This window comes from Lotus japonicus, chromosome 5 (genome assembly GCF_012489685.1).
Source record: "Lotus japonicus ecotype B-129 chromosome 5, LjGifu_v1.2".
Classification (NCBI taxonomy): Eukaryota; Viridiplantae; Streptophyta; class Magnoliopsida; order Fabales; family Fabaceae; genus Lotus; species Lotus japonicus.
In genome coordinates this window covers 16,357,492-16,370,522 of record NC_080045.1, presented here as the reverse complement: position 1 = coordinate 16,370,522, position 13,031 = coordinate 16,357,492, and the positions used below count along the sequence as shown (strand labels likewise).

Genomic DNA, 13,031 nt, shown 5'->3' with positions numbered 1-13,031 from the left:
TTTCGAAGTAATTTAATTTGTAAATAAAAGTAGGGTTAACTATCAGATTGGTCACTGTCTTTATCTCGCCGTCTGAGGTAAATCCCTCCCCGGAAAATTTATTGTCATTGGTCCTCGTGTTTAAAAAACTTTTGGAGCGGATCCTCACCGGAGCCCGGAGCTCCGGCGAGTGATGAAATGACATGCTGAGTGGATTAATGGTGCTTATGTGGAATAAAAAAAATTAAAATAATAAACACATCAGAAAATTAAAGCCCAAAACTTTTCATAGCTCACAAATTAACCCCCAAATCAAATCCCTAAATCAGAAAATTCAAACCCAGCACACTAAACCTAAAATCCCAAAATTTCTATTAAAACCAAATTCAGATTTTGCATAGCACCAACATAAACCTAACAAATCAAACCCAACAACACTAATTGTTCAGATCAGGTCTTCAAAATCTCAAACAAGCCTCCACATTTTCTCTAGTCTCCTCACCATTCTTTCCATTCCCCATCTCCACAAAATCTCAAACCTAGCAACTCCACACCACTCTTTCTAGTTTCCACCGATTCCCCACTCTCCCACCACCTCCACAGCCTCACTAGATCTTCGTCGCCTTCGTTCGTGCTATTCATCATCACTGTCATCTTCGTTGCCGTCGGCGGCGACAGTCTAAGACGCCAGGACGCGAGCGAGGCACTGCGTTGTGGCGAAACGATGTCGTTGTAGTGGGTTCACGGGAGGGAAGACTGAAGGTCGAAGGTTTTCTTCATCTCCTCCCTGTTGGAATTGTGGTTTGGGGTTGTGTTTCAGGTTCGACGATCTGTGACCTCTGTATTGTGCTGTTGGTGCTCTTCCTGTTGGGAGCTGTGGGAAGCGTTTTTGTTTCTTGCCCTGTTTTCGATTTTCTTCTTTTGCCAGTGTTTTTGTTTCTTTTTCTTTCTCTAAGATGTAACTGGGTTTGTGCCCTCTTTTATTAATTCAATTTTTGCCCAAATTATAAATGGTTTTTGGGTTTTGGGGGTTTGATTTTCTGGTGTTTTGTTATTTCTGGATTTGGTGTTCTTGTTTTAAGTTTGAGGGGCATGAAGAACATGGTGAAGGGCTTGATAATGTGGCTCATTGCTGCATAGGTGTCTTACTGCATTGCTGCATAATTATCGGTTTATGCATAATTTGGATTGACTCATGATGCATAATTCTTGTTGTGCTAAACTTGGTTTCTAATCTGATGTCCCTTGACAACAGCGTTTGTGTGGGATTGGATTTTTGTGTCTGGTGATGGGCTGCTGGTGATGGGATGCTGGAAGTATATTGGTTTATGTTGATTTTCTTACTTTAGGGATTAGGAGAATGGGGAAAGTTGGGGTAAGGGTCATTCAGGAATTAGAAAAAATTTTGGGGTTTTTTAATTAATTTATTTTCCTATGTGTAAAAGTTTTTTTTTTATAAAAAAATCCATGTCAGCTCACTCTTCCCACTCAGCGTGCCATTTCATCACTCGCCGGAGCTCCGGGCTCCGGCGAGGATTCGCTCCAAAAAATTTTCAAACACGAGGACCAAAGACAATAAATTTTTCGGGGAGGGACTTACCTCAGACGGCGAGACAAAGACAGGGACCAATCTGATAGTTAACCCATAAAAGTAACTATAACTTTAAATAGAATTCAAATCATAATAAAGAAAGCAATGAAAAAGTTTTTAAAAGAATATTTGTTTCAATAACTAGGCTGGTTCTAGGTTTCTTTAGCTTTAGCTGAGCTTATTCTCTTTGTTAAGGTCTCTTTTTAAGTAAATTTTCAAGTACAAATTCTCTTGTGCACAAAATAAGGTTAAAGGTGTCTTTTCTGCCTTATGGAGGTTACCACCATGGTTTCTTTGCACCTCCTTGTATGATTTGTCAAAGGATTATAATCCATTCAAAACCCAAGGGGTTGCCTAACGGCACTTACAACATGCGAGAATAAATCTCAACGAGCGATATCGCAATGCAATACATAAGCAATTTCAGGACCAAGCATGTAACGCCCCAATTTCTCAACTGAGGAGTCACATTAGTAACCTAACAAAGTCTAAGGACTATTTCGTAATCCTAAGAAAACACGATAATTTTTTTCCTTTTCAAAACAACTAAACACAGTTTAATACATAACATAGTCTTAATTAAACAACCCGTTCCCGACATATAATAATAGTGTCTTACAATATCATAAGCAAGTTTCCAAAATAAGTACGCTCACTTAGACAAGTGGCGAAGATAAGGTTTAAACAACAGAGTTTTCAGATGGAAAAAGAAACTCAGACACAGTCTTCCAAAAAGGGACAAGCAACTGCTTCATCCACCATTATTCGACCGCCCACGGTCACGATCTTCAACTCGAAACAGCTAAGCTTCAGCGGAAGGCTCTCCATCGCCTAATAGCGTTAAGCGCCCAAACAACAAGTAGCAAATAGAAAGGGTTAACTCCATGCAATTACCATGTATAAAAGAGAAAATCATGCTATTCAAATTTAATTACCTAGCATGGTAAATAAACTAGCAACATAACTCAACTCATATATCAATAACTTAACATAGATTAACTCAGATAATAATAACCTCAACAATGTAACATCAAATCAGATATCAATAAACCAATAACTAAAGTCCAACAACATAGGGTTAGGTGTTAGTTCCCTATAATGCAACTATATGCTGCTACCAAAATGGATCGATCAATAACGTCTCGCAAGACGGGACAATCACGCGGGACCACACCCCACCTCATCGCCACTTTAGAACATCTCACAAGATGGGACAATCACGCGGGACCACACCCCACCTCATCGCCACTTTATAACGCCTCGAAAGACAAGACAATCACGCGGGACCACACCCCACCTCATCGTCACTTAATAACGTCTCGAAGGACGGGACAATCACGCGAGACCACACCCCACCTCATCGCCACTTAATAACGTCTCAAAAGACGGGACAATCACGCGGGACCACACCCCACCTCATTGCCACTTAAAGACCAAGCCCTATATGCCAAGTCAATCAATCCACAATGCCCAAACCAATGATTTATTCGGAGTAACCACATGTTATTCCTATTATCAACGAACATAACTCAATTCAATTGCATACCAACTCAGCTCAATGACAGAAACCAGTAAACGACCAAAGCCTCTCAGAAAACGGAGACACACGTCTCAATAAGTTTACTCGGCCGAAGCCTTCAGAAAACATTTGGCACAAATCTCAGAAACAGTCAACATAAGCAAGCATAATAATCATAATCATCTGCCAATCAATATAAACATCTTCATCTCAAACACAGGCAGTGCGATAAAAGCATGCAAGACTCAAAGACGCTCTAAAACTGAGTTACCCTTACCTTCGTGAGTAGAAGTTGGGCATGGAAATTGCGAACCTAGAACAAAGAAAACACAATCATCAACACAAGCTTCACTAGGAGCAACACGATCTACTAATACTAATCGAAATCGTAAAGAAAGCCTCTAAAGCTTCAGAGTTCCTATTTAGACACAATTTGACAACGGAGACTTCGTTCGCTAAAACGAGCATAACTCGAGCTACAGAACTCGGAATGACACGAAACCGGCGCCAAAATTTCGACAATTGAAAAGAGCTACGCAATGGCTCAGGTCATAGAGACCCAAAAATTATTTTTGTACACGGTACCCAAGCAAATAGGTTTCGGCCACTATGGAAAATAGGGTTTTCGAACTTTTTCTTCGATCTAAATCAATTCCTAGGTATTCTTAGGCGATATCTAGGCCAGGGAAACTCTCAGAAAAAATTTCGGATCGAAAACTGTCGCAGGGGTATTTTGGTCAATATTTTTAACTCGGAAACTCAAAATCAGAATTTCGAAAAACAAATTAGATGGGGTCGACACCAACGACGATTATGACGACTAATCCTACTAACGCTAATCTCAGTCGGGAGTTTTTGATTCAAAAAGCGGAACCTCAGCATAAAAATGGGTTTTTGAGCAGAATTGAAACTCGGTGGCCTTTCGGCGACATTCGGCAAAATGTAATCCGCTAAACATGCTCAGGGGCACGTAGGGAATACGTTTAGACACTAAAATCAAGTTATTTGGACAGTTTTACAAAAAGCTCAAAACTTTGAGCACAGAAAAACATAGAGAAAAGCGACAGAATTTACGATCAGAGGTAAGGAAAAGCATCGGTACCTCGAGGCCTACGCGTAGCAACGAACAGAACGACGATCGGTCAAAAATTGGAAAAAAATCAAATCTCCTCCTTTCCTCCAAGAAGCTCACGGCCGTGTGTGGGTTTGTGATGTTTTTTTTTTTTGTTTTTTTTTTTCATTTTCAAGCTATTTATAGGTTTTGGAAAATGCGGAAAAATGAAAATTTCGCTATTCCGATTTTTCCTACTGATTCCAACGTATTTTAGACACGATAATCTTCCCGCTGAATCTTCTAATTCTTCAAAGAAATATCAGTATGATTTTTGGTTTTCGAGGCTTGTTTTTAATGTTTACCGGCTTAAAATGCACTTTATGGTTTTGACCTCGGATGCAGAAACTTCCTTCTGAAGAAAGATTTGGAACGTCGATTAGAGTGGGCGTACGCGTGTGGAATCTTCGTTTGAAGCTCCGAATAGAAAAAGTCTTCATCGTAGGTTAATTTAATAGCTCTAGAAAAACCAGGGATTCAGTTTCGGCGAACCTCCCGGTATCGGAAATGAGTGTTCGTAAATTCCAGGGTTTCGCATCAAAATGCTTGTCATGGAATGATTAAGAGAAGTTCTAACATTTCTCTGAAGATTTTTGGAATTAGTTTTCATCGTGTCTTTAAGTGCAAATTAGTCGTTTACTAACGTTTTCTTCTTCATAATACTAATCCAAACGTTAAACGAAAGTCAAGTTCCTCTCACGCTTACACAGAATCCTATGCGTGAGCTGGAAATTATTTATTTATTTAATTCTAAAATTTTGGGTCTTACAAAGCACGCACACTCAAACAACAAAGTTGAACATCAGCTAAAAACATGAAATAAAAACCCCAAGGGTCAAATACAAAAGCTCCTAAACCTCCAAAATAGCAAAGAGAGACCGGTTGACTTCTGAGCGGATAAGCTTAAGTCTTCAATTTTAAATAGCGCTCCCGTTTTAACAACTCTTCGACTCTGCCGGAGTTGCAATTGTGCGGCTATCAAGGAAGCACAAACATGGCTTCAGCAGCATCAACGGGGACAAACCAGCACCTCTGAAAGTAAGGAGAAGTAGGAAGCTTTTGCAGGAGCAGGAACCAGGAGGAAAAGTTTAAAGCAGCCTAAGACAGTGATAAATCAACTGGACCAAAGGAGGAGGAAGTGGACATGAGCGCAGACATGGAGGGGCTGTGCCGGCCGCCGTGAACAGTGGTGCAAAGGGGCAAAGGACGACAGGGAGCACTCGCAGAACTCCACAATCACCCCAAACCCCACTTCAAAAACTAGTCAGAACAGGCAAAAGCTCTCACTTTTAACCCAGATCTGTGCCAGAAAGGATACATGAGAGGAAAGCCTCAGATCTGGGTGGTAACGGAGGCCTGGCAGCGGTTGTTTTCGCGGATTTGTGGCAGTGGGGCGGTGGTTTGTCTACTCAACATCTGCAGCAGAGCTTCCAGTGGTAGTGGAGGTGGCCATGATGGAGGAAGAGGCGGCTAGGGCGGAGGAAGAGGCGGCTAGGGCGGAGGAACATGGTGGCCATATGAAGGGGATGAAACCCACACACAAAAAAACCCACTTATTTGGGTAATAAATCCACCTACTGTGGAAGAAAATCCACCTATTGTGGAAGAAAACCCACCTATTGTGGGAGAGACCTACCAAGCAGGAAATAAAAACTCCCTAGAGGAGGAGAAGAGGCTTCCCAAGGGGAGAGGATGGAACTGTATGTGAGAAACCCTAGCAGAGGGTATGAAAACGGCGAGAGTTTGATGGTCCACCACCTAGCTAAAATGCCCCTTGTATGACACTAATGTGTGTATAATTTGTATATATTTTTGGTGGTAAGGCTTGTGGGGTGTTTTGAGGTTTTTGGAGGGATTTTATTGTGGTAGATGGATTTTTGCCAGCTTTTTGTTTGCTTGGTTACTGTACTCATGAATTGTGTAGATTAAAACAAATAAATAGTCTTGTGATCACTTAAAAAAAGTCATGTAACTTTTTTTAAAAACTCACGTGACTGCATGTTTTAATCTTAATCACGTGACTGCATGTTTTAATCTTAATCAGTTATGAATATATCTAACGATCGTGATTTATTCTTATGTTTTCATATAAAAATATTCTGGGTTGTTCTTAATTTTTAGGCTGGAAATAAAGACAAGATCATACCAAAGCCACCATAAAACAAGTGATTAAACAGAGGACATAAATCTGACAAAATTTATCTATAGTATGGCCAAAATAGACTTACAGCTCAAAACCTGCGGGGCTTACTGCCATATGCCTCCGCTATAGATAGAAACAGTAATTCTGAACAGTACGTAAGTCCTTAAGTGTACTACCAGTATAGATCCAGGTTATTCCAAATTAAACATGTAAGAACAAAGCAGATAAAACAACTTATATCCATGTTCCTCATCATATTCCTACTTCCCCATCAGGCCCCTCTTGGTATCAGAGCCTGATGGGGAAGTACTTTATATTTAGATTTTAAATTATTATATAAATAGAGAAATAACTTTAAAAGTACTTTATATAAATAGAGAAATAACTTTAAATAACAGCAACTGATAATTATAACTAGTCTATATTTACTACTAAGAAAGCAATATTTATAAGTGGGTAGTGTATTTTACTGTTAGGGAATAATAATTTTATTTATTTTTATTATATTATAAATAAAAAACAATGTTAATTAAGTAGTAGCAACTAGCAAGTGAAAATTATAATATAATAATTTTATATGAGTATATTCAATATTTTCACCACTAATAAATTAGTTCATTTTTCAATTAAATTAATAAGTAACTAAATAATTTTAACTTAGCAATGACAACTAGTAATTGATAAATAATAAAATTATTATATTACTAGAATTAATATTTTTATATTTATTAATGATATATTATTATAATAAATTATATAAAATATAAATTTTGGAATAATTGAATTTTGGGTTAGAATTCTAAAAAAGAATCGAAAAATGTTATCCAATCATGTTAGAATAATTTTATTTCAACTTCCCCTTTATAATAACTCTTACACTTGATGGACATGAAAAGATAAGGGATAGGATTGTGTTATACTATTTTGTTGACGCAACAAACAATATATTAAAACATGATATGATTACACTATTCTATCGTGTCTGCTTATCATATCCACCAGACGAGCCCTTCTCATCTTTGTTTGTCGTCTATCATACCTCTACCGGACATGAATTTTCACATATGCCCCCCTTGTATATATTTTTATTCGTTATTCCTGGTTTCACGAGATGTTATCTTCATGAAAATTAATTTTCAAAAGTTCACTAGATCCTTTTCACACTATTTATTTACCTTTAGACACTACAAACCTTCCACATAGACCCTACCACCATATCTTTAAACATTATTTCTAGATATAACCAAGCCCGCCACTCCTTATCTTTCACATTCAGACGCCTCAGAGGATATAATGGAAAATTGGTGCAAATATAGTAAAAAGGTTGTCTAAATGAGCCATGACAAAGTTTGAGTTAAATAATATATTATCCAATCACATTTCCAACTAACTTATCTTCAATATGATTGGATGATGAGTTATTTAACTCAAACTTTGTCATAGGTCATTTAGACAACCCCAGGTAAATTGTGCATATATTTGTTTCACTTCGTATTGACTAACTCATGACTATTCATTACAAGAAATATATCTTTTAGTGACAATTATTAATAACTTTGTCACCAAATATCTATTATTCATGACCACTTTCTATTTCATCAATAACATTATTCGTAATTATGGGGAAAAATCGTCATTAATAATAGTCACTTTTTTGTTTGTTTTGGTTTTAGTCAAAGACATATTTCTTGTAGTAGTGATAATAATATTAAAATAACATGTTAATTGAATTAATAAAAAAAAATGTTTGAATTAAATTATATTTTAAATTAGACTTTATAATTAATTCAATCAACATAACTTATGCATAAATATATAATTTCTTTGTAAATATATACATCACTTAAACGGAGGGATTGGCGTGTTGAACTTAAACACATGTTCCGGGAGGGGAATGTCGTGGCAGATTGGTTAGCTAAGGATGGTGCTCGATTCTCTTATCATTTTTACCTATTATTTTTGTAGTCGTTTGTTTAACATTTGATAATTGTTACCCTTGTAAATAGTACTATCTAGTGAATATCTATTATTGTTGGCTTGCATTTTTTGTGTGTTGATGGACTATGAAATTTGAAATGGCTAAAAAAGTCACATACGGTAGTAGCTGAATCTATTAAACATATATGGTCCCCGTCTACATGGGGTAATTCAACGTGGACCACAAGTCACATACGGTAGTGGCTGAATCTCAATTTTCACCAAGTCTACCACAGGACTTTGACTTTAAGAGGTGGTAGTCAACACTTTCTTTTTCTCAATTGGACCAAAAACAAAACACACTTCAAATTATAAATCCACACTAAAAGTGGAAACAACCATGACATGAGATGATAACAACGACCGAATTTTATTAGAAGAAAAGTCCAAGTACTCAAATTTGAGATAACATAGAGAACAGATATTTTATATAAACTACACTAAAGCACCTATCCAGGATTTCAAGTTGCAGCCTGCTACCACAGTTGTGGCAGCAACTAAATGGTTTTTGACTCCCAGCATCGGAATTGTGGCCACAATTGCAACCGTATCGACCTGCATTCATCTCTAATTCTGCAATGCAGCTGCTACTGCAATCACAACCGCAATTTAAAATCCTGCACCTATCAGCTTAGCAGAAAAGTAAAACTTAAAAGCATCACTACTCTAAATCGTGAAGCAGCTCAATTAGCAAAAGTCTCACCATTGTAATTCCGAGTGCCTCTAGGCGTTGGACAAGCTGCAGGTGAAACAAGACCACCCATTAACATGTATGATGAAGGAGAGGGTGGAAACTTTGGAGAAAGGTTAAGCATCTCCAAGGCCTGCCATCTAAGCTCAACAGGGTAGTCAGCAACACACCCAATTCTAGGTCCAGCTCCGGTTGACCATTTACGTGAAAGATTATGCCCCAATTGGTAGGATTTTGTGGCCTTCTTCGAATTGATTCGTTGCAATATCGCAGTTTTGGGTACCTCAGCTGCTCTTGGGCTCTGAAGACCACCTGAGAGTGTTCTTTTGTAACTACCAACAGGTAAGGGTGGAGGATTTTCCTCATCTGATAATGGGGTATTCTCAGCTCCCTTGGAAATTACAGGCTCAGATGTATTAGCAGCACTAGGAACTTCATGTGTCACGACACTTTCCCGAAGCTTTCCATCCTCATATATATCAATGTCATCATTCCCCTTGCGAATCTGAAACAATGAATCAGAGGAGTCATTCCATAAACAAAATCATGTGATTACTACCACATTTTCCCATTAAGTTATGCTTGAAAATCCTGATTCTGCAGACAAAATCAATTCCAAGGAGAAACTTCTGAGAGTAGCTTTTGGATGCCACTGATTCAAACATGCAATAATTATTAAATGACAAAAATTTATACAAGAATGTCCTGAAAGTAACATTTCTGTGTAACTGTAAACAAGCTTTAGATAAAGTAGTAGTGAAATGAGTACAATGACACCAAAATTATACAAGAATGTCCTGATGATAATCAATTATTACCTCAACTTCATCAAGATTCACACCATTTTCCTTGAGATATGATAAGAAGGTGTCAAGGGTCTCTTCTGTTGGTCGGTAGTGTCCACTATATGCAGAGATGGACTGAAAAGTCAAAGCCATTGAGAATAAGACATTTATCAATGGACATAAAGTGGAATCACCATTCACCAACTATGTCCATTAATGTGATTCCACGTGCATAGCCACATATTATACACCAAAAAATAGACAAGATCAAAGGAAAAAATATGACAGCAGCCCCACTGGCTACAGAAGCTAAACATGCAATCCTATGAAGTTAATTATACCTTCAAAATCCCATCCTCAGCTTCGAGCCTTCCAGCAGCTAAAGTAGCTCCCCCAGCCAAAAATGAAGAATGATGGAATTGTCCCTTCTTTTTCTGGGAGATCATTACAGTGTATCAATAGAGTTGGACAGAAATGGCAGTGCCCGTGCATAAAGGAGAATTTTGAGAACTAGAAACAATTGGGGTTTAAAATTACAGTCCACAACCACAATTGCGGCAGCAACATAACGGGTTTTGGAGTCGCCGCATCGGCGTCACGACCGGAATTGCAGCCGCATCAACCCATATTCGACCGCAATTCCGCGACGCAGCAGCAACCGATACCGCGACTGCAACCGCAATTTAAAACCCTGGAAACAGTAACAGAGCTGGAATGGTTACCTTGCCAGCATAAAGTTTCTTAGAGGTGCTCATTACAAATATCCACTTGGCATCTTCAGAGTCTCTTTTGGTATGAAGGAAATCTCCAGATTGGTTGTTGATAATTTTTCCCTTGCAGACAGTATATTCATAGTTCTCTCTCTCTTGCTAATTTAGGAAATTATTAAGAAAAATCAACTAGTCAGAAAAGCAGAAAAAGGTCAAAATAGACAACGTAAAGTACAATTAATTAAGAAAAGTCATTAATCCAATAAGCACATTCACATACAGGTCCAAGATACTTTATGCATTGTTTACGGAGCTTTGAGCGAGGACATTTCTCAAGATCAATATTTTTCCCATTTCCCAAGTCCAACCTGCAGAATGTGAAATAATTTCAGTAACAAAACTCAAACTCCCCTTTTTCATTATATCTTAACCCCATTTAGACAAATTGCACCTTTGTTAAAACAACAGAAAGGAAACAATTTAAAATCCACATTCCAACAAACAAATATGTCATCCTTTTAGTTTTTGGTTTTTTACTTTTGGCAAAAGTAGTAATATTTAGGTGAACTTTTATAGGCTAGAGGGCATAAACAAATCATTTCAACGATGAAGTGCATGTTTGAATGCACGGTGGAAAACCACAGAGAAGCTAAAATCATGGTGGACAGTCCTAAAAGCTAAGGAAACTTGCTTTTGTTCCATGTGATTTTGCCTCACCGTGATTTTCACTGTATATCCTAACATGTAATATCACAAGCAAATTAGCTATTAGGAATTGTCTCAAACCACAAACCAAATCAAACCGGCTTCAATTTCAGCCCAAAGAGGCTTTGTTTCAAGTAAATTGGCCTCACCAATAAAAGAATGGCTGACCAGCATCCGTTTTGCACCATTCTTCATAGTAATAATGCAAATTATGCCCATAGCGGTGGCGTGGATCAATCTACAAATCAAGTTTAGGCCATTTAAAATTGAGAAACACAAGTCAAACAAACACCACAAAAAAACAGTGCATACTCACAGCTTCAATCCAATGCTGAAAAGCCAATTTTTGTGCTTTGGCATCTAAGGACAACCCCTTACCCACCTGCCAAAAATCAGTTGACTTCAGAACAAAACTCAAAAATCGTCCCTTTCCTAATCACAATCAAAATCATCCACATCAACAAGTACAATATTCCTTCTTCTTCTTTTTCTTAACCAAGGTATATACTAATCGAATCGACCCACTATCGTCGCACCCAGCGGTAAAAGACTGACTAATGAGTTTTTTACATACATCGAAAATTAAACCCGCAAGCAGTTACTTAAGGACAAAATAAAATACCAACAACCTAACAAGTACAATATTCCACCACCACACACAAAACGTATAAATACCCGTACAGCATACGTATAAACGTACTGTACGTAGAAAAAAAAAAGCAAAAAACAAAAATAGGTAGACAGAGAGAGAGAGAGAGAAAAAAACCTTGGAAGCGTTGAGTTTGACCCGAGTCCACCTTGACGCTGCACTCTCAGGCAAATTGAAGAACGAAATGGTGCTGTGGTTCAACCTCACAAAATCAATGGCTTGCCACCTTCACAAATTTCAATTATCAATCACACTTTCTCAAAATCATCTCATATCAATAAAATCAACCACAACAAAAAATTGAAAAAAAAAACATTCTAAATTAATAAAATAACATATTTTCCATTAGACAAAATATATGCAGGTAGAGAGAGAAAGTGTGTGTGTGTGTGTGTTTGGCATGCAGAGCAGACAGGACGAACCAGAGTTCCTCAGCGACGACGGCGGAATCAGCCAACCTGCGGCGCGTGCGGTAACTCCGGTACACCTTCTGAACGGTAAGAGCAGCCGTGTCCTGAGAACACGCGCGTCCCGGCGCGTGGTGATCCGCATCATGAGGGTATATTGGGGAAATCGGGTCCGGGTATTCGGAGGTCCGAAAATCGGAGGGGTGAATGTCGGCGATGGAGTAGGAAAACGAAGGGTTGGGGTGAGCCTGAGCCTGAACCTCCATTGAATCAATCAGAAGAGGAAGAGCGAGTTTTGTTTTGTGATTTGAATGCAATTTGTTGGAATGTGAGGAAAATGGGAAGGAGAACTGGTTTTTGGTTTGTTGGAGTGAGTCAGCACAGAACAGAACAGAACAACAAGCTTTGATGGATAGTTATAGATGGGGTGAGGAGGGAACTTAGCTGTCAATTTCTTTCTTTACTTTTTTGTTTTTTTTTTGCTATTTTCTTCTTCTCCTAGCGCCTTGTTTGTAACTGATTTTGGTAACTCACTCGCTTCTTCTTCCATTTCTTTGCACCTTATTCAATGTTTCATTAATGAACAAGTGATTATTTCAAATTTTGGAGAATTCAATTAAGAATTAAATTGACTCAGTGTACATAATAATTTATTTGGGTTTAACTCCATGGTACGGAGATAGCCACGTTACAAGATAAGGAAATCTATTGTCAAAATTAACAATATAATTTATTTATACATAAAAATCGGAGTAAATAGTGAA

The 13,031-nt window shown here is 38.0% G+C and overlaps 1 protein-coding gene across 1 annotated transcript; it reads right to left on the bottom strand.

Moving 5' to 3' along the window:
• Positions 1–8,671: 8,671 nt before the first annotated feature.
• On the bottom strand, positions 8,672–12,831 carry LOC130718064 (IQ domain-containing protein IQM3). The gene is made up of 10 exons (XM_057568520.1): positions 12,283–12,831; positions 11,978–12,086; positions 11,528–11,593; positions 11,361–11,449; positions 10,787–10,874; positions 10,519–10,665; positions 10,138–10,230; positions 9,830–9,931; positions 9,024–9,516; positions 8,672–8,910 (listed from the first exon to the last, which is right to left on the bottom strand). Exons 1-10 carry the CDS (start codon positions 12,531–12,533, stop codon positions 8,888–8,890), a joined length of 1,461 nt encoding a protein of 486 aa, XP_057424503.1. The 5' UTR covers positions 12,534–12,831; the 3' UTR covers positions 8,672–8,887.
• Between the last annotated feature and the right edge of the window lie 200 nt (positions 12,832–13,031).

Excerpts from the sequence above, each read along its gene's own strand:
- LOC130718064 (XM_057568520.1), bottom strand. The coding sequence starts at position 12,533 with ATGGAGGTTCAGGCTCAGGCTCACCCCAACCCTTCGTTTTCCTACTCC. Across the intron at positions 12,087-12,282 it reads GTCGTCGCTGAGGAACTCTG|GTGGCAAGCCATTGATTTTG; the intron begins GTTCGTCCTGTC and ends AAATTTGTGAAG. Across the intron at positions 8,911-9,023 it reads AGGCACTCGGAATTACAATG|TAGCAGCTGCATTGCAGAAT; the intron begins GTGAGACTTTTG and ends TTGTGATTGCAG.